Below are 21,554 nucleotides of genomic sequence, written 5' to 3'. Positions count from 1 at the left end.
TTTTACAGTTTTACTCAAGTGAAGTGTCAAACACTTATCCATGTCCTCATTTCCATCTGAGGCTACTGCAGCTTTCACCAACCACTGAAGGTATCAAAAAGCTGAAGACAGAGGTGGCTATGCCATGAGAGACTAACAATTCTGTATCTGTCGGGAAACCTGAATCAAACAGTTGTTTCAAGTAAAATATAAACTCCCTTTGTTCATATCTAGAAAATCAGTACTACTGAAGTTTCATATTGTGAAGTTGGCAAAACCATTATGTAAAAAAGTCAAAAGTCATGAGGGTTTTTCTAGAATAGAGGAGTGGGAGAACAGAGTGCAGAGTGCTTTCTGGTAACCACTGCTAGTGGAGCAGTTAAGTACGAAGAAGTGTGCAATATAATTCCAAATGTAAAATGTAGTTACAGGAGACTGCAACTGTAACAGAAGCAATAGTGATTATTTAGAAACAAGGAACTGACCAATTACACTAACTGAAACGAACAAGGCTCAGTCTCAGGCTAAACAGCAACAACTGATGAGATTCCATCAAGCCAAGCATGAAATGAGAGGAGCCCCTCGGGTCACCAAACCAGAGCACTGTGAATGACAGAGCATGGATGGGGCGGGGCAGGGCAGGGCAGCCTTTCCACCAGCACTGGCACCTCCATAGCTCCAGCTCTGCTCCCAGCAGACAAGCAGGGCAAGCATGGAACAAACCCCCCCATGCTTCTGAACAACTCGTAATCACCTCACCTGAAAGCATCTGCAGGAGCAGGAGTGCAAGCACGATTAAAATTACACTTCACACCAATAATTTCTAATGATTCTTCTGTATATCTGCATACACGACCATCCTGCATAAATGTAGTTTTCCTTAAAATAAGAAGTCAGTCTCAAGATACTTTTTGAAGGACATTTAATTATTGTCCATTATGAGGAGAAATTTAAGTGTTGAGTAGTATTGAAACACATCAAGTCCTGAGTCAAAATTAGGCGTGTCTTCAAATCTAAGTCTTTTATTACATAAACTTTGTTAATGAACTAGAATAAAGAACTTACTCATGTTTGTTCATGTGTAAGAAAATCAATCAGAAGTCTCCAGCCAACTGAAGAGTAAAGCTAAACAGAAAAGAAAGCTCAAACACAGACAGGTAAATAGAACTATTTTCTTAGATTTATTTGAAAAATACTTACAAAAGCAAGTATGCTTGACACTAAAATAGTTAAACTTATTCTGTGTTTACATTGGTGTAGTTAAGCGTGCAGCATTAACAGTCTTTTCTGTTTGAAGCATCATTAGTTTGCTTTAAAGAAGTGGAGAAAATTGGACTTTACTGATGAACAATGTCTCCCTGTCACTTCCTCTGCAGCAACTGCATCTGTGATCTCTGTATGAAATCTCAGAACATTGAAAACTGTGCTTGCTTTACTAACTGCCACCTGCCAAGTGCAGATTTACTGGAACCTGGAAGGTGGGTCAGTTTTTTCCCCCTAGGAAGGAACAAGAGAGAGGTAAGAGAAGAAAACAAAAGGATTGGTTTCTTTTTGTGAAGAATTTACCAAAGCTACATTTCATGAAAAAAAGTCCTTAAAAATGTTCTTTTGTTAGTTGCCATCTTCCTTCAAAACGTGTGCACACTTCTGAACTTACCCGTAAGCCAATTACCATTCTTATAGCACTTGTTTGCTAAGAGAGGCCAGGACTAGAATAGTTAAGATTCCCCATCCAGACAGCAGTTCAGTAGTGTCAGAAACAAAATACAGTGCAATTAGTTTCCACATACTGTATAGCTACATTTTAAGACAAAACTGGCACAGATACTGATTGAAGGAGTTTCCTGTCTCCATGCAATCCACACTCTGGCAACAACCACAGTCCACAGAGTGGTGAATGTACTGGGGCACATGGAGTGGCTGGAATCTCACCAGCCATTATTTTGCATGGTGCCAGTAGCTGCTGCTGCTCGAGCCAGCATATTTCGGTGTGCCTCGGAAGCAGAAGGAAAAGTCCCATCCATCACATGCACTGGCAGCATTCGCCTTCTGCCAGGCTGAGGGGTGTAGCTGTTCTCTCGCCAGTCTTCCTCTGGAGGCATATCAACTCTCCTTGGACCCGGGGCCTTCACACAAGATGGTGGCACAGGGCAACCTTGAGAAGCCCCAGGATCCCAAGAAAGCTCACGTGGTATTCTTAAAGTGCTGTAGTCTGTGCTGGCTGGTAGTCTGCAGCTGATGGCGTGAGATTCATGCATGTGATGTTGTGAAGGCTGCTGGAGGAAGCCTTCCTGTAAACTCTTGCCTGGCTGGCCAGCATGTTTCCCCCAGAGCATTGTTCGTTTATCTGGTAATGTGGCTGTCTGCCCAGCAGGAAAACTTGTGTTCAGCAAACGGCCAGAGACACTTGGTGCTCCACCTCCTAAATGCAAATTAACAAGAGGTTTTTGCCCCTGGGAGAGGGTGCCTTTGGGTACACAAGGGAGACTCCCATAGCTCAGTGCCACACCTGGGTAGTCTTCACCTTGGAAAGCTTCACCCCTGTCAGGCACAACCAGAAGTTTCTGGATGATGTTCTTCTGATCTCCTGAAAGAAATTTTAAAAGAAAAGTTTGCTTAGTTATAATTTGTTTAATCCTCTCTGAATTATCAGCTGTGGCCAGCAGGTGACAGAAGAACAATGAAATCACTAGTAGATCCAGTAACTGGCTGACATGCAATTCTGAATAAAAGCTAGCTGTACCTTTTCCAGCATTCATTTTCCTCACTGCATTTCCTCTCCTTATCCTACCGCAGCTGCTGTCACAGATTTCTTTACTAGCCCCTTGTTTCATCACAGAGGAGCCCAACAAAGTATTCCAAGGCTGGTAGATCAAACTGGTTTTGATGCTGTCACAGGAAAATAATTCTCATGCAGGAAGCAGTTATTTCTACTGGCACATGTGTGATTTGTGGGAATGAGTAACTTGTAGAAGTACTCTCATACATGGCAACAAGGTGATGGGTCTTACCGCTACTTTTACATTAAAGAAAATCACTCACAAAAATATTGATATGATTTTATATAAAGCCATCATAATGTTTCCATAAAGGTTATTGGCTTTGGTTTTGCACATTTAGCACAGAATCACAGAAAAATTCCAAAGGGCAGAGAAGAAGAAACGTGATTTATCCTTCCAGATTTCTGGAGGAATTCAGGCAGATGGTGAAACTCCATTATGAAAGACAAGAACTGAGGAGCTGTACTTCAGCAGTATTTCTGATCACAAAGAAGGATGAAAAGTCCTGTGATTATTACCTGACAGTTTACGTGCCTTGCCCACCATGCTGGGCATCAGTACATCATGGGGTGGGTGCTGCACCTGGTTTGGGTTGTGCTGGGGATCAAAGGGAAATACAGGAGGATCATGGGGGAAAGGAAGGGAAGTGGAGCTGGAAGAACGGTGGCTGGTGTCCACTGGCATTTTCCTCGTATTTGGTGCTTCCTTTTATAAAATGAGAAAGGAGAAGAACAGAACATAAAATGATGAGTAAACACAGAGTTGGATTGAAACAAGCAAAGGTGGTGTTGATCCAAGGAAGAAAGGGATGAGTCACTGGAACAAAAACATGCATCTGTATGTGAAGAAGACAGACAAATAAAAATTGCATCAATCCAGTAAGGCTCTTACTGAAGTGGTGGGCTACTTAGGATCATTAGACTGGAATTATACCAAAAAGAAAAAGCCAAAACAAACCACTCCTGGAGGTTTGGCTGACAAACTGAATACAGAAAACAGTGTCAGGCCAGTCAGTATTGGAAATGGTATACTACACATGAAATAGAATATTGCTGATTCTTCCTTTCTATTTTCTAGCAGGCTTTCCTGAAAGCTCTGATTCCAGACTCTGAACAGATTCACCTGTCACAGCTGAAGTATTTACCTGTGCTGTACCATTCCCCTCTATTAAGAGATATCAATCCCAAAAAGCAGGCATGACTGAATGGCACAGCAACAAACCATCACAAACTTGAGCGCAGGGCCTTACTTGAAGAGTAGTAACAGACAACCATCCCACTGGGCTGCTTGTGTTGTGGGGATAGAAACCTTAGCAGAGAGAGTGGGTCTTGGACAGCTAGAGGTTTTTAACTGCTTCTGCCAGCACTCCAGGTATGTCAGAGCCCTTAACTAAAGCATGCTGAGGAGTAAACTCTTCAAAGTTGACATATACTTAGTTTATGGTACCACAGCAGAGAGGTGCAATTGGACCAACCTGTCTAAATAACTGATTTTGCAACTGAGACTCTTCTACACCTGTAAAACAGCTGGTTTCAAATAAAAGATTAAGTAGATTTTGCAAAAAATTCAGTCTTAGCTAAAACTTGGCATTATATCTAGTTGTGTTGCTAAATACTCTGTCACTGTTTCTTTAAGTTGCATTTAAGACTACTTAACAGAGAGGACAAAGGAAAGACCAATCCCCTTACTTTTGGTTATTTTCTGTATGTAACTGTCTGCATCAAAACTTGAATTGCCTCCCCTTTAATGTTTACCTTTACTCTCTAAAGATGCTACTTGCTTAATAAACTTACAAGAGAGCCAAAATTTTCATATTGGTACTGGTGGGTTTTTTTGAAATTACAAGTGTATGAGAAGCTCTCTTGAAAATACTTCAAGTCAACTGAAAAAAATGTTTTTACTGGTTGTTTCTGCATACTGGCAAGTATTGTTAGCTGACATTCCTACCAGCTGCAGCAGCCACTACTCTGCAATGACACCTGAAGAAGATGGCTTTGCTGCTTATATAAAAGTTCATTCTTCTTCCAAAGACAGAGCAAAAAAGACAGGTTTTTATCATGGCTTATTACTGAGTTGTCTTCTGTCTTGTTTGTTAACTACTAAATGCAGACAGAGAAAACAGCAACCCTAGACATAGATGATAGCTCTTTGGAAAGCTGCACATCATTCTACTTACAAAACTGTGAGAAGAGACCAAGGTCTCTTCTCTGTTTGAGATGACTGTCCCACTGAGACTGCGAGCAATGCGACGGAAATTCTCTGCACTGTATATTTCCTCCTCTTCTGGTTCCCTGCTATGTTCTCTGGTATATGTGACCTGCAGACAATATCATACATTTCAGACAAGGTTTTTCATAATATCAATTTTGTACAATAATTATAGGCAACAGATGAATAGAAATATAATGGAGCATACTTCAGTGATATTTAATGACCTTTTCTTTTCTGAAATCCCTCATTCAGGTACTAGTCTGAAAACTTATGATAAATGGGTCTGTTTGGATCTGCTGATTAAAAATATTAGTCCTTATAGTCTTTCTTCCCTTAGTAAATATACACAGATTGATTGGTCTAAATGAGATACTTATAAAAGAACCTATCTAAAGCCAGGACAAAATGTCTTCAGTGGGATGAAACTATCTAAAGGACTGACTGCTGCTACAGGCCAGGCATCACTGTGCCTGGAGAGATAATCAGGGATGCAGCTGACAGTCATCTTACAATAAAGTACTACAATCGTCTCATAACCAAAAAAAAAAATTTAAAAAACATATATAAATAATATAATATATAATATGCAAGAGATATATTTTAAAATATATATTATCAGATAATCTAAGATTATCTGATGGATGCTGAAAGCTTGTTACTAGCAAGGGAATGTTTACTCCATCTTTTCTTTCTTTTGTTCTATAAAGGAACAGACTTTGAGCTCCCTTTAACAAGTACAGAGATATTGCAGGAAACATCATTTCCCCTTGAAAATACTTTCATGTCTTCATATACAAGCAGTGATATGTAACTGTAGTTATTTAAACAGTTTCTTCCCAGGAAAAATGAAAAAGAATCTTCTCCCACTCTGAGGTGACTAACTACCAACTGTAGCATATACCAAATTATCATCTACTTTAAAAATATGTAGTGACACAGTGAAGAAAAAAAAAAAAAAAAAGCCTGTGCCCCTGCAAGTGGAAAAACTAAGAAGCAGTTATCATCAGTTGTGAGGCAAGGAAATTCACGTCACTAAGTTCAAAGAGACTAGATCCTAATGTTTTCAGGAGCGTGTTCCTCCAAGACAGAATTTAGATCATTTGACTGCAGGCAAGCTGCATGTAGCATGAGTTACTCACATTTTAGCTAGCTAATCCTGAGCTAGACTTAAATCCTGAGCTGCACTTAAAATTCTTTCTAACATTAATATCAACGACCCCAGTATCTTTTCCATAATGTACTTCACTTATCCCACTGTAAATTGTCTCTTGCACAGGGCAAGCCCTTCCCCCTCTAGTACATCTCAAGTACCCAAATGTCACCTTGGAGACAGAAGAGACAGTGGATCCACACAGACTGCGCTCGATCTCCGCTGTTGGGGTTTTCGACAGACCCATGCCAGCTGTAGCAGGAAGCTTCCTCACACTCGGGTTCACAGAGACTGGGGAGGAAAACACTAATTAAATTCAACACCTGATTGCATGCTATGACATATTTCTAACTAACTATTCCAGCAAAGACAGAGGGACTATACACATAGAACAAAAAGTCACAGATCCCTGGAACACGAATACATCAGCTAACACCCAACATTTCAAGGGGAGACAGTCTATCAGGATACTATGCCTATTTCCCTGGCCCTTTTGCAGGCTTCAGGGGAGCAGTTAATTGAACTTTTTAAGATGTAAATTATTTAACTGCACACCAAGACTTGCCTGATACAGAGGTGAGATTATTTAGAGGGCCCAAAAAGACAGAAAATTAGCTACCAGAACGAAGTTACCTAAAGTTACTTGGGATAAACAAGTCAGCTTTAGGTTTCCCACACATTCACCTGCTCCTTCCCATTCAATGTTACAGTTTCTCAGCCATTTGTTATGCTGGTTAAATAGTTAAAGGTATTATTTTTAACTAGGATTGCCACAATTACTTCAGTGTAATCCCCATCAACTAGTTACAATCCTAAAATTTCTCATGGAATAGACAAATCAACAGCCTAATTAAACCGGTCACAGGGAGTTCCTCTATAAAGGAAGAGAGGTGATATGCTGATAACAACACCTTTTCTGCATTGAGGTGGTTGCATTTGGAGAAGTAAGTCTTGGCTTTAACTGTGCTGTAAAGCCCCTCTAATGAAACAGAGGCCTTTTCATGTGATTCTGAATGCAAAGGTCTGACAAAACCAGTTGATATGGGTCAAAGTTTCAACACCATTTGAAAATGAATAGGTAATCCAAGTTAAAAGAAAGAAAGAGCAGTCCTAGACCTAACTCAGGTGATTTTCATCCAGTTCATCACAGTAGATGCACTGGTTCAAACTTTTCAGTTTTATACAGAATGTGCAGAACTTAGGAAGAAACAACAGGAAGTTACAGCAAACCAGAAGATCTCAAATACAAACTTCACTTTAGAAGAATATCCATACCACTTATCATATATATAGTGGGAAAATAGGCAAGAAAAGTCAGCATAAGAAATGGGTCATTTGATGACAGAATTCAAACTCCAGGTACCACTAAAGCAACTGGGCTTTATGCTGGTAGATTTCCAGAAAGAACATTTAAAATCAGTTGGCTAAGTAGGAACATAAAAGACCCTCTGATTCAAGGCCATGCAAGACAGTAACTGCAAAGTTGTGAAGTCAGATTCTGCCTAACTCTGAAAGTAAACCAAAAGGACAACAACAAATGGTAAATAGCCACATTTCGATGTCTTAACTGGTCTGTGAGTGGACTGCAAGACACGAGAGTTCCAGAGAAAACTCAAGCTGTTGAACAAAAACCTGTTCAAGACTTTACTGCAGTACTCATTCTAGTCACAGCCAGGTCTGACACTGTCAGGAATGATGGAGGTTCCACTTCCATGGGTGCAGGGCAGGGGAAAACCTGTCTTATGTATGCAGTGCAGTATATATATTATGTGTACAGCTGTATCTGTGTCACTTTGGTATCCATCCAATTTTAGGCTGCCTTGTATTTAACCAGAAAATTCATAGCTTTAATGCTATGACACATTATAAAGAAATTTGCTTCACTTGTGAAGCAGAGAAGCAAGGTTGCCCTGTCTCAGGCAGGAGATTAGATCAGCTTAAGTGGCACTGGACTACTGTCATCAGACTCTAACTGAATGTCTCCAGCAACAGCTGGCTGTTCTCACTGGTGGAATCTCTTCATTTTCTTTCAGCACCAACTAACCCTCAAGGTCTCAGGGATCCTCATGTTCTCTCACTGCTGCTTTCACAAGTAATTTTCCAGAACTTAAAGCAGACAGTCCTTAGCAAAATATAAGTTCAACTCTCAGATCTTGATAAACTTTTAAAAGTTAGTTCCCTCAACCAAATAAAGACCAAATTCTCAACTATAATACAATCAGTTAAAACTGACCAAAGTGGAGAACATTAACATCAGGCAAAACAGTTTAATAAATTCCAGAGGGGATACAGGACTTTGAAACAGCAAAATTCATTAGCCTGACAAAAGCAGCTAGCTCCCTACTTGAATCAATTATTTCTATGTTACTCTAACAGATGTTTGCCATGATCAACAGCTACTCTGCAGCCACCCCAGGCAGTGCTATCACACTGCTTTCTCTAGTTAGCTGGAATATTTTCAGAGTCTACAACCTGAATTTTTCTGCATCTGTGCACAAATTAATACCCATTTAACTAAATCGACTGGAAAACGTATCTTCACCTACACAGGAGTACATAGGCAGGTCAACCAAGAAAAACAACTGCATCATTCTTACCTGATTGGTCAAATGGATACCTAGCACTGTCCTGTCTTCCCAAGAAAGGCCTAGTGTCCTGAGATGCCTGCAGACTAGTCTGATAGAGGGATTCCAGTTCTGAGAGCTCCTGTTCTGTGTCTTGATTCCACTGTGGATGCAGGTGCACTGGGATCCTGCTCAAGTCATCTCCAACTGCTCTCTGATCAGAAAGGAGTGGACTCCTCCCAGGTACAGGAAGCCATTCAGTATTCTTATTAGCCTTCTGGGAACTGTAATACCTACTCACATTATTCACCCAACGGTCCACAGGCATAGAGGCAACCATGCTACTAGCAGCTCCATCATCCACCTCTTTCATTCCTCCATCATGACAGTGCCTTTCCACGTAGGGTACAGGGTCTGCTATATTCTGTCCACCTCTTCTACACAGTTCTTCACTGTGAGAACAAAAACTCATAGAAGCAACATGTTGGGCACTAAAACCCTTCAAAGAAACTACCCCGTCCCTAATATCCACAGTTGAGTGTAATTTTTCAGAAGACTGATTTTTGTTTTCTTGGTTTTGATGGATTAGCTGTCTGTAACCAGAAGATGAATGGTTGATGAAAGATTTTTGTGTTAACTTTGGAGACTTCTCATCCTGACACACTGCAGTAATCCAGTCTTTTTCATGAGTACCTTTTCTCTGGGAGACTGCATGCATTTTCTGAAACTGCTCTGCCAAGGAGCGAACATGTCCCTTTGTATTAAAAGCCTCAGATTTACAACCGTCTGCTGTGCCATATTCACCCTGTGAGGGTAATAAAATCTCCTGGCTGTTTGCTCTGTAGTACTTATTTTTCTGCAAAGGATCCGAGGAGCACTGCTGTGTAGGGGATGAAGTTGCAGGGGTCATTGAATGATAGGACCCTAAATGATCAATGCTGGGCCACACTGGAGAGCTTGCACGTTTGGAACAAGGACTGTGCTGGCTGTCCTTTTCAGGAGATGCTGCTTGTGGTGGATGTGGACAGGGAAACAGTGTAGGCAAAGACCCAGAGTTTACTGTGTTAGTCTTGGATTGGTACTGAGGTGTGAGAACAGGCATTATGTTATGAACCTCTTCTAACTTGCTGCTACTGCAGCAATCCCTATAGTCTTTTAGCCCTGTGGCTGTTGTGTCAGCAAATTCCCCACTCTTGTGGGCATCATTCTCAGTTCTTGCAGACCTCTCTGCCACCCCTTGCCTATAGGGAAAAGAGGGAACTTGGTCATGAAAATCAGCAGAAGCAGATTGGAAGTTTGGAGAGATCCTGTTGGATGGATTGCTTTCAGAAGGGGGCAAGGAGGAAGACTCTGGATATAATGATGAGTGCAATTCATGGCAGGAAGCAGGTGGGTGGAAGAAAGAACTGGACCCAAATTCCACTTCTTTGTTGGGTTCCAGTGGTACCTCCTGGCTCAGCAGTACTTGGAGCGGGCCAGTCTGTTCACTAAAACACACAGAAGAGTAAATGATTAGCAGTAGTCATTGCTTACGTTTATTCCTAGGGTATAGACCTTGAACTAGGTGACACACAGCTCAACACACTTTGCTCACTGTATTCTCATGAAGACTTTGCATTAATTGACTAAACACACTCATGTTAGTCCTTTGCTTCTAACTTGGTTTTTCTACTCTAACAATCTAATTGAATCTATTTCATATTTTTAAGAGTATTTTGCTACAATTAGGCTCTACATGAAGTGTTCTTGTACAGCACCAGAGGCATTGCAACCAGCACACTGAGTATGTGAGTAGAGATAACTGTAAGAAGAGTAAGAACAGCATTTATATAAGATAAAAAAAAAAACAACTGTTTTCAACAGTAACATCTTAGATATCTTTTAAAATACTTTGGACATGTTTGTGATCTGAACATGAACTGACAGTATTTCTCTAAGGTCCCCTCTCTCCAGGCAAATTCATGAAGAATGACTTGACAAATGGAAGAAGAGGTTGAAATTTTTCTCATATCATCTTTATACTCTCATTTTTTGGAGATATTTATCCAAAACGTTAAATAAAGTTCAAGCTAAATACATAACTATAACTCTGCAATAATGTGTATCCTAGGCACACTTCTTGAAAATAATGTTCATTGTTTTAAGCACCAATGCAAGACAGTCATATTCTTGGGTCATACATGCCCCTGGCATTTTTCTGCATTTAATTAGCATTTTAATATACAGACAGAATAAACCGTACTAAATCCACCACCTATGAGAAAATGACAGGCTACATCAGCTCCAGCAGAAAACTTAAGGCAATTGTGAAATCACTGCTTTGTTTCCTCCTTGAGATGCATGGAATGAAAGTTATCATGAAGACCTAGTTAATGTATGTAGCAATAGAATATTATTTGTGAGGAATTGCAAACTTTGTACAGTCTACAATGTTACTTAAATCAAAGCTGGAGTACAGAACTCTGGCTATGAAAAGGGTTTCTTTGTCTTTGACTGAAATATTAACATTCAGTTGCATATAACTTTTAGCAAAAGTAATGCTCTTTTCACAGAGCAGCAGTGACCGAGTTTAGCATTAGCAAAATTAGTTAAGAAAGTGCCTTTCCTTTACTTAGAATCTGTCAAAATGCCTAATTTGAGCTCTGCATTTCTCCTGTAAGAGAGAATATAATGGACTCCTGATTGACAACAAGATCAGCTTCCATTACATGTAATTCAGGTACTGCAGGAAAAGAAAAGAACGTTATGAACTACAGCCTGGCAGGTGTGCAAATTAACTGGGTTTGTATTTAGCCTTTTACAGAAAGGAACAGAAAAAGGATTCTCATCCAAGATTTTATCTAAGCTTCTGGTAATATAACATGTAAGAAAAGGGAGAGGAAAAAAAGTAACAGTTCAAGAAACAGCCTAGGAATTGGATAGGGATTGGTCTAGTGCTAGGAGGGAATGGCATGGGAAGAAAGGAGGATTAAGCTGCATGCTAAAGAGGGTAGGAAGAAAGGATCAGTTATAGCAGAGTTAATTATGCTGTAGTTAAAGTCAGTATGGAAGAAAGAATCATGAAGAGACACTGAGGAGGGCTGGTAAGCCAGGCTACAGGATGCTGGGAAGCACAGAAAGAAAATGAAGAATGATGGAGTAGTCAAGGTGACAGGATCAGGATCTGGATTCAAGAGTTGTACCAGTGCACCACTAGAGAAGAGGACTACAAAGAAAAGATCTGTGTACTTGACAGTTTTTAAACTACAGAGCACTAAACACACTGGCTGATGTTCCCAACATAAAAGCAACTATAGCAAAATTTTGACTGTAGTACAGTCTTTTACAGAGTCCTGAAACTGCTCCCAATTATAAACAGTCACATTTCATCCTGATGTATCTCCACTTTTTTTAGCCAGATTATTGTCTATTGTATTTTTTCCCTTGGTGCATGAGACATCAATGCTGCCAGGCACTGACTGCTACAATTCTCTGTCACAGATCACATTTTGAACACATGCACATTGGACTCTTCTATAAAGACTGGGAGAAAGGGTGGTGGGGAGGGGGAAAATGGGGTAGTTGACTGATTTATAACAGGATTTAACCTAGAGAAGAAAAGAAGAGGTGTAACACAGTAGGACTTGGACTATCCGGGGAATAGACACAGTTTGCTGTTTCTCTGCAGACTGCGCTGCTCACAGCTGCAGCCCAGGTCCGTGCCCAGGCGAGGCACTCGCACTACCTTGCAGGCTGGGCCATGGTGCCGCCCTGTGGTGGGTGGCAGGCTGGCGGAGGCAGCGGCTGCGGTGGCTGTTGGTGCTGCATGCGATCCTGGAGGCTCCGGGCTTTTCGGATACTGATTTGCAGCTTCTTATCGACTAGGGCTCTGCTGTGAGTGCTAGCGCTGGCATCATGCATGGCAAGTCTTAGTTTAGCTAAAATGCAAAAGAAAACATAGCAGAAAACAAACAGAAAAAAGGAATAAAATTGAAAAAGAAAAAAAAAGAAAAAAGATGCAGCAGAAACAAAAAACATGGATCATGCAAATACTGCCACAAAAGAATTCATAAGGATGCTACTGTTTCCATTAATGCACATTCAGCTTAGCCAGGTGTACAAACACATTAATTGAAACTAAACCAAAATAAAGTAAAAACAATATCCTTGTTTTAGCCCAGTTTCTCATCCCTTCACACAGGCTCTTTCCAGCCCTACTACAATGATGCTTCATTCCATCATGTACTCTTCTGCATCCTCCATACCTGGGACTCCCTTTGTGTGCAGGAATACCCAGCTAGGATTTGAGATTCCTTGCTGGAATGAATGCTAATAGAGCTGTCACCACAGCTGTATGCTGCACCCTTTATGCTGCAGCCCATAAAAGCCAATTTCTAAATGCAAACAGCACAGGAGCTACTCACCCTGTCTGCAGCCATTCTACACAGACAGAGGGGAGCATGGGGTGAGACAGCCAGCCAGTCATAATGGAAAAACACCAAAAATAAAATGAAATCACATAGCACACATTCTCAAAGGTCACAATGCATTTAAGCACTTCTATGTCCTAATGCTTTTTCCTTCGTGAAATTTAAAGTACAGCATAGTTCACTTCTGCTAATCCAGAAGATTCAAGAGTGGGCTACCATTTTCTTCCTATGCTACACCCTCCAAGAAAAACAGGTGAGCTTAATGGCCTTTGCAATTTGGCCTGACAATGGGGAAAAATTGTGAGGACTGAGTGGCAAGGGGAACCACCTACCAGGTGCTTGCTGAAACATACCAGTTAGCACCAAAAAGGGCACATCAGCACCCCAGTGCTGTTATTACCTTAGCACTGGATAGAGCAACAAAATGAATGCAAACATGAAAAAACAGATGAAGAGGAATAGGATTGAAACCCCAAATGGGAATGCTTATAAAAATCAAAAATTTTGTCTATTTTCATGTTGCTAAAGAGCAGCTGGAGCCCACATGACTGCCTGAGCCCTGGATGTGATGCAGAGGTTCGGAGTCTATTCTGTATTAGTGAACAGTCAAAGCGCAGTAGCTCAGGCGGTTACGGTTACTTACATATAGCTTCGTTACAGAGAGCCAAAGCTGCAGCACAATCCCCCTTCTGCTCCTGATTCAGCGACTCTTCAAAGATTGAGTCTGCCTCCTGCATCGACTTCTCAAAGCCATCACTCCTCCCTGCAAATGGGCAGCACCCTTCATTTTGGTTTCATTCATTGCAGAACCCTCACTTACCCTCATCCCATTCATGATCACCAAATCCTTCCATACACGGATTCTTGCAGAGGCTGTGCATAACCCAGACTGCACCACCTAACCTTCCCTAAGCAGAAGTACATCTTGAGCACCCTGATATGCTTGACATCCACACAGTAAAACAATATGAAACGGATTTTTTCCCTCAAATTTTCTTTAGTTGAGAGAGTTCTACTATTTTCAACACTTTAAATCAGTATAAAAGATGGTACAGACATATAACAGAGTCAGGTCAAATTATGTCTGTCAAGAAGGAATTAAACGAAATTTAGAACCAAATCTAAACCAAAATGTATCAGTAAAAGAAATATAGCAGATTAGGGTTTTTTCATTGTATGTTAAGTTTCCTGACCAAATCATCCAAATATAAAAACCCAACAGTCTTGCAACTTGAAAAACAAGGTGGTAGAAGCTGAGAAGAAAAGGACAACTGTCAAGAATTCCTTTTGCAACAATTTAGAAAACAGTATTGGAGATGAGAAGGATAAATCATTTTGGATACAAAAAAGAAACTGCGTACTGGCATCATAATATCCATTTCTGAGAGGAAGAAATGCCCAAAATATTTTGTGTCACCTATTAGGCATTATGCCAACTATGCACTAAAATGTAAACATTCAAATGAGGCAGGGAAAAGAGAAAATAAAACTTTACTTTTATTCTGTTTAGGTGTGGGTCTTTTTAATGGAACATCTCTGTCATTGTGGTAGAGAACGTGAGTACCTTTATCAGCCAGCAATAAATTACATTCTCTCAATCTGCACAACACATGCTGTGGCCTGACCTGTTCCCCAACACTGTGGTGCACAGATGTAAATACAAACTCTTTTATCATAAACCCCAAAGAACCTGCATTAAAAGCTAGTACTGGAGAGAGAAATTAGTGTTGTTAGAGCAGTAAGTTAATCAAGCAGCACCTTCAGTTTAAAATCAAGGCAACTGAGGCTTGTAATCAAGGGCAGAATACTAAAGTTAGCATGAATTTAGCAGTTTACTTAAGGAGAAAATGAGTCACAAGTGTTCTGGAGTTCTGCACACAAGCAAGCCTTCCAGTGAGGCCAGCAGTCTGTTAAGCTATTATAACTCTGACTGGGGTGGGGAAAGACTTAAAAGGAATAAACAAAGACTTTCCTAGATCACAAGTCAATGCATCTGAACTAAAACATTCTACTAATTTTTTTTTTATTAAACATTAGGCTAGTTTACTTTCTTTTTATCAAAGAAAAGCTAAGCAATCTTTGCTTCCATCAACTAATAAAATAGATCAAAAAGAGGGATAAAGTATTGGAGAATATGCCATTTTCTTTCATGCAGGAGAAGCAGAGAAGACGATATGCCCAGCAAGAGAGGTTTACTTTTCAATTTTTAAATCACTGGCATTTATGTTACAAAAGCCAACATTATACTAATAGAAAAATATATCTATCTACTCTTGTACGTCAGAATTTTTCATTAGGTTACCAGCAGGCCATAGTTGGACTGTAAAGGATAACTGATGGTCAGCAAAATAATACAAACACGCCCAGTCAGACATTCTCATGGATATCATATTGTTCAGCTGCCACTGGCACAGTGTCATTCTGCCTGCTGAGCAGTTGGCATGGCTGTAGGTTGCAGTTGGGATTGTGTCCAGAACTGGCACTGCTGTGGGCTGCCCCTCTCCTTCCTCTCCTTGAGCAGCAAAACAGCAACCTCAACTCTTTTCTACATCAGGTTGGAGGATGCAGCATGGGTATGCCAAGAGGCCTGGCAACACAGGATACCACAGTAGGATTGCCCTGATCATATACACATTTATTTGTTGGACCAGAGCTCAGGTATTCACGCTTCTTGGCTCTGCTCACCCTCCAACAATCCCTGTTTCAGCAGGTCTCAAGGTTCACTCTTGACTGGGCCAGTGCACTTTATCCCACCTTTCTCCTGAATCCTCTTACTGGCTGATGGAGACTCAGGGCTAAAACAAAGTTATTACATGTGAATCCTGTCATGTTCCCTCTGCTCCAGCTGCATCCTTTCAATTAAACCTGTTTTGCTCCCATCTCCTGCCAGAAAGACGAGGGGTCATGGAAAAGACAATCAAACTTTGATTTTAAATTTTTTAAAATTCTTTTTCCCCCTAGAAAAGATAAGCAACCTAAACCCAGCTCAGATTTTCAGTTAGATCCAGCCAGAGTACTTATCCCCCCCACACCTGTGCTGTGGGTGCACAGCCAGGCATGACAAAGATTGGAAAGCACAAGGGCAGGAACAAGCATAATTGCTTAGGGTTGCAAAGATACTAAAATCAAGCAGAAACAGAACAATGGTTTCTATGAACCACCTCTGCTGCAGGTGGAGCTGAGGTGCCTGAAAGGTACAAACAGCCCTGCTCATTCCAAGATGCTGGTTAAAGGCTTACAGCTAAATCTAGGTATCCATATTATTAACAGTGTATATCACTGAAAAAATGCAGATATATTAAGAATATCTCTATATTGCTTTGTTCTCTCATTTAAAAAGAAATTTGGTCAAAATACCAGTTTTTTAACTTTCTACAGGTAATGGACAGTATTTCACTACCTGAAGGTACAAAACTGTAATGAGGGGTGAATGTGGCGAGACACACACACACACAATTAAAATAAGAAATTACATTCAAAGGTTAAAAAACTTCAGCACTACCATCTTGCAAAATACACTGCACTGCAAGTTTACCCTGATTCTGCAGTTCATCTAGATCCATGAACCTGCTGGGACGGGGATTAAAGCCCATTGCTGCCTCCATTTCCTTTTCTCTTTTCCTGCGTAGTTCTTGCTCATGTGCTCTCCTTGCCACCTCCTCTTGCAATTCATCCAGCTCACTCTTTAAAGGAACAAAGATGTCTCCACCTTCCAAACAAACAAACAAACAAACCGACCAAACGTTTTTAACAGGTACATCTCTTAAAGTATCCCTTAAAAAACAAGGAAATATTAATGAAGAATAAAATTAACATTAGGTAATAACGTTAATTTTAACAATGTCTGAGACCATAGAATTGTAGAACATAAATTTTGTTAAATTTTATTTCTAAAACTCCACCCAATACAGTAGTGCTTCAAGCTCCCCTGCAGCACAGCCCATGGATTCATTGACTCATGAAAACAGCATATGGAACAGAGAGAATCATTGGAAGAAATAACCCTAAGCTGATGATGAAATCTTTAGGCTTCTTACTATATATAATTTGTAAATAATGCTATGTCAAATTAGTCAGATCACTAGCTTGTAGAAATTAAATGGATTCCAAGTGAGATGTTTTTCATCTAACTGCATAAAGGGGATGAAAATGGGAGGAAAATAAAGCACCTCAATATCCTACACAACAGAAATCCATCAGTTGTCATTCTCAGTTCAACTATTACTGGTATTCAAAAAGTGTCTCCCCTGCTCCTTTCCTTTCCCTCTGGAATAAAGCATTTGCTTAGGATGATATACAAGCAGAAAAGCTTAGCCTCAGCCCAAACAGCTTGTAAAAAAACCATTCAGTTCTGACAGTTTTGAATTTTGTACAGAATTACAAGCTTGTTTTTGGGACTCTACTAAGTTATGAATTATGTTTGGGAGAATATTTTTGATGGCAGAATATTGAGTTCTAAGAAAGAATAGGAAAAATAGCTTTATTTTATCAGTTAAGTCAATACACAAAAGACATGTCAGAGCAACATGATCAAAGGAATATTCCAACAATGTTTTTTGCAATTCCCTTTGGTAAATTTTATAATTATTTCTTGTAAAACTTATGTTCCTCACAGTTGCCTCTCCCTTTCCTTATAATTTCCCTGTGAACATAAACATACAGAAAGTAAAGAACTCCAATACAATTTACCTTTCATAACTACCCCCACAAAGTGTATCTTACCATTTCCCATGGTGTGTGGGCTGTTTGTCCAGCTCCCAATTGATGAAGCAGACTCCACTTCCAAGATGCTGCTACTGTGAGACTTTGGGATGTTTCGCCAAGCGGGAACAAATGCACTTGGTCGCTTTATATGAACATCCCTCCAAGAAGAGAGTAATTAGAGTTTACCATTTGACTAATCTCTCCAGGAGAAATTGTATCTACATTTTTTGTATCCACACAAACACATACCTGCATTTTGATTTACTTTTAAAAGAAGTCTAGCATAAGAAAATCATGGGAGAAACACGGGAAGAGAAAGTTAACAAGGAGTACAGTAATTCTATTCTCCTCCATAAGATTATACAATTTATATAGAAACTGTGGTCAAAGAGTTGTTCAGAACATATTCTTAAATATTCTGGTCATAAACAGTGCCAGTTTGTGTTTACCTGAAGCTTCCTAAGTTAAGAAACACATTGTGCTGTCTATTTCAATTATGTCTGAAAACAAAGATTTCTATACAAGGCTATTGATTTTTCACTTTGTACAAGGTGTCTATGAATCTACAGTTTAATTGGAACAAAAAGGGATATGAGCTACTCAAAGCACAAGCTTTTAAATCACTAAGGGTACAGCTATTTGAGATGCATCACTTTAGACCATATTTCTCGCTCATTTGAGCCCCATTTTCTTGTCTTCTCACTAGCAGTAAGTTATCAAGACACTGAAAAGAATAGGCTCCCATTTCCCTACTATTTCTTCCCTGCCCCAATAAAGCTGTATTTAAAACTAGAACCACTGTTTTGCAAAACGTTCCACACCATTATGTAACTACAAAAAGGAAATCAAGACTTTGATGGTTTCAGACATGAATTTTGTTGAAATCTACCTGTGGGTGCTGGAGCTTTCAGACAAGGGCATGTCCAGACTAACTGGGCTGTTGCTGTTGCGCTCACTGCTCTCGTAGCCAGACTCCATCCTCTGTATTAGGTGAGGATGTTGATCCACCATATGGTGCTGGGGGCCCCGGCCCAGCACACCACGCTTGTATTTGACATTTGACTGGCTTGACCTTGTTTCATGAACTGTGTGTTCCTTCACTTCATTCTCACTAAGTTCTTTACCTGTCGAGATAAACAATATAGCTTGGTAGAACACCTAAGCATCAATACCAATAAAGCATCCATATACATTAGCTTCTCAACTATGCTTAAATCAGAAGCACCATCCTTAATTTTGTATAAAGCCTGCAGTATTAAGCAAGAAAGATACAATACTTTAACAGCTTCCCTAGCAATTTTGAGCAATAATCTGTTCAAATTTATCTTTGAATCTTTCCCCTTTAGTATAATTTACCATATTTCCCCTGAGGTAACAATTAAATCTGGAATGAAAATCCTTTCTTCCTCATAATAACTTTTTTTTTTTACAGGATGATTTTACAGTATATCCAATTGCATTTCCAATACTCTGTCATATCTATTTCAGGTGCTCTCATTTTTTACATTGTCTATTTTGCCATTTATGATTTGTTATGGCTTATAGAGAGAACAGGAAAACTTGTTTTTTTTAAATTCTCCCTTATACATTTCAGGGTCCTTCCACTTAATAGTTGTTTGCTTCCCTTCCTTCCCTGGAGGTAAGTTCTCTTCCCCTTCACCTTCCCTTTACATATTCGTTTATGCTTCCCAATTCTTTTCAACTGTCAAAACCAGCAAAGCCTCCAAGTACAAGCTGCATAGCTGTAAAATCTTCCCAAATAAATCATCACTGGCTTCCAGGCTCTTAGCTTCACAACAAGAACTCTGCACTGATACACAAGGTACCTTCTGCACCATACTCTGAGCCATCAAGTAAAAATACCACAATGAGCCAGAGGAAAAAGCAGAGCAATACAAAAGCTCACTCCAAAGGATGAACTTCAGTCACTTGGTAACATAGCTTGTGTCCATGTAAGCAGGGTAAATGGTGTTGTTTCCCTTAATTTTTTCTTAGACAGGAAACGTAGCACACAGAAATCAAACAGAATTACCGTACATGCACTATGAATACCCACACAGGATTTAGTCCTTACAGACATGACTCACCGCTGACCTGAATTCCACGTTCAAAATTTCACTTCCCACACATTCTGAAATAAATCTCAAACTCTTTACCTGCTTCTTCAGAGAAAGGGCTAAGCTGAGTGTAGCCACAATGTTTCCTCTTGTCTTTACTGAAGATGCTGTCTATATTCAGAGACTCTCTTTTGGGTCTCCACGTTGGCCGGTACCTGCTAGATGAACTGGATTTGGACTCACTACTGGTACTCTCTACTTCCCAGTCTCTAGTGTGTGTAGACAGGCTTTTTGAGGGTCGTGTTTCTGCCTGATCCACATTATTCCCTCCACGAGGGGAAGTCTGCACGGTTTGGGAAATCTGCTGTGGTCTGCTGTGGATCATATTGCTCACTGTCTCTTTAAATTCCCTCAGCCTGCTGGTGCTGCTGGATGGTTTCGGGGCAGTTCTGGGGGCTTGTTTCTCCTTCAAGGTTTCTCCTGCAGTTTGTAGAGACAGCAAAAGCCACAAAAATAACTTCAATTAAACTAGCAGCCCTACTTGCAGCATCTTCACGCAGACTTTGAAAAGCGCAATCCAAAACAACAAAATGATAATAAAACCAACACTCCCCAAACAAATATCCAACCAAAACAGAGCTAAACATCAATAAGCAAAGAGAGGACTAAATAAACACATGGAATAAATAAAGATGGAAGAAACAATGTGGGAAATGTATGTACACACTGAGACGATAAAAACATTCAGAAAGATACTGATAATTCAAATAAAGTAACATGTCTTGCCTTCACTATGGTATCCTGATGACTGAGCCTCATCTCCTTTCCGCCTAGACCGGCTAGAACTCCTCTTGCGGTCTGCCAGCGAGCCCTTCTTTGAAACATGCCTCTGATTGCACTCACTGTCAGTCAGGTGGCCTGGAAGGAAGAACAATACAGTAGAGATGACAAGAGCCTTCAGATCAAGTGTTCACTGTGCTAACATCAGCAGGTCACTTGCTCCTTAGGAACTGCAGACACTCCAACACTAACTGGCAAGTTAGGTAAGTTTTTGTATTCGTAAGTTTTTGGTTTTGTCTTGGAGAGGATGTTCCACTTTTAAGGTCATAAAAGAACAATACGGCCCCTCCAACGAGTCTGGTTAATGACAGCTTATCCACGGGCCAAGGAAAAGGTTGACTCTGCTTTGTCTTCTAATAGTCTAAGGACACCACTTTCTTGCTGTCAGTTTCAATGACCATGAAACTTCTAAAGACAGCTTGCCAGACATTACTGTGTTGAATAAAGACTCAAACACACGAATGAGTTACCATCTAATAATATATTACTGCATATCATCAGCTGCTCTGCACTAACTATTCATCTACACTCTCTTTGCCTGTAGCAAACACTAAGTAATCTGAGTCAGCCTAGTCTACAGTGAAGAAGCCTAACTTGGCTCTCCAGGGCCAAGCCAGCTAATTCACATCTGCCACAAGCTAAGAGCACACAACAAACATGGATCAGCTGACACACAACATTCCCTTTATTATATAGCTTATGTGTCTGAGTGCCAGTATTTTCTCTTGAACACAATTTACTCCCCATTTCCTCACATCAAATGGGAATTAAGACTATTTGACATCACAAGTTTTCCGTATTGCCTTTGCTTAATTCTATGGTTCCCACACAGTCACAGTCCTAAACCTGCAAGCACAAAC

The 21,554-nt window shown here is 40.2% G+C and overlaps 1 protein-coding gene across 4 annotated transcripts in view; it reads right to left on the bottom strand.

Moving 5' to 3' along the window:
- Positions 1-1,137: 1,137 nt before the first annotated feature.
- USP54 (ubiquitin specific peptidase 54) overlaps positions 1,138-21,554 on the bottom strand; it is a 92,188-nt gene continuing 71,771 nt past the window's right edge. For all 4 annotated transcript variants that reach the window (XM_014879931.2, XM_014879935.2, XM_014879932.2 and 1 more), the window contains exons 12-23: positions 20,641-20,772; positions 19,954-20,334; positions 18,687-18,921; positions 17,816-17,955; positions 16,629-16,802; positions 13,737-13,856; positions 12,409-12,601; positions 8,718-10,171; positions 6,293-6,411; positions 4,936-5,076; positions 3,278-3,464; positions 1,138-2,566 (exon numbers count right to left, since the gene is read on the bottom strand). In XM_014879931.2, coding sequence (XP_014735417.2) covers positions 1,908-2,566; positions 3,278-3,464; positions 4,936-5,076; positions 6,293-6,411; positions 8,718-10,171; positions 12,409-12,601; positions 13,737-13,856; positions 16,629-16,802; positions 17,816-17,955; positions 18,687-18,921; positions 19,954-20,334; positions 20,641-20,772 — 3,935 coding nt within the window. In that variant the 3' untranslated portion in view covers positions 1,138-1,907. The remainder of the gene's footprint in view (positions 2,567-3,277; positions 3,465-4,935; positions 5,077-6,292; positions 6,412-8,717; positions 10,172-12,408; positions 12,602-13,736; positions 13,857-16,628; positions 16,803-17,815; positions 17,956-18,686; positions 18,922-19,953; positions 20,335-20,640; positions 20,773-21,554) is intronic.

This window comes from Sturnus vulgaris, chromosome 8 (genome assembly GCF_052056855.1).
Source record: "Sturnus vulgaris isolate bStuVul1 chromosome 8, bStuVul1.hap1, whole genome shotgun sequence".
Taxonomy (NCBI): Eukaryota; Metazoa; Chordata; class Aves; order Passeriformes; family Sturnidae; genus Sturnus; species Sturnus vulgaris.
The sequence above is the reverse complement of the archived record's forward strand: the minus strand, read 5'-3'. Positions and strand labels throughout refer to the sequence as shown.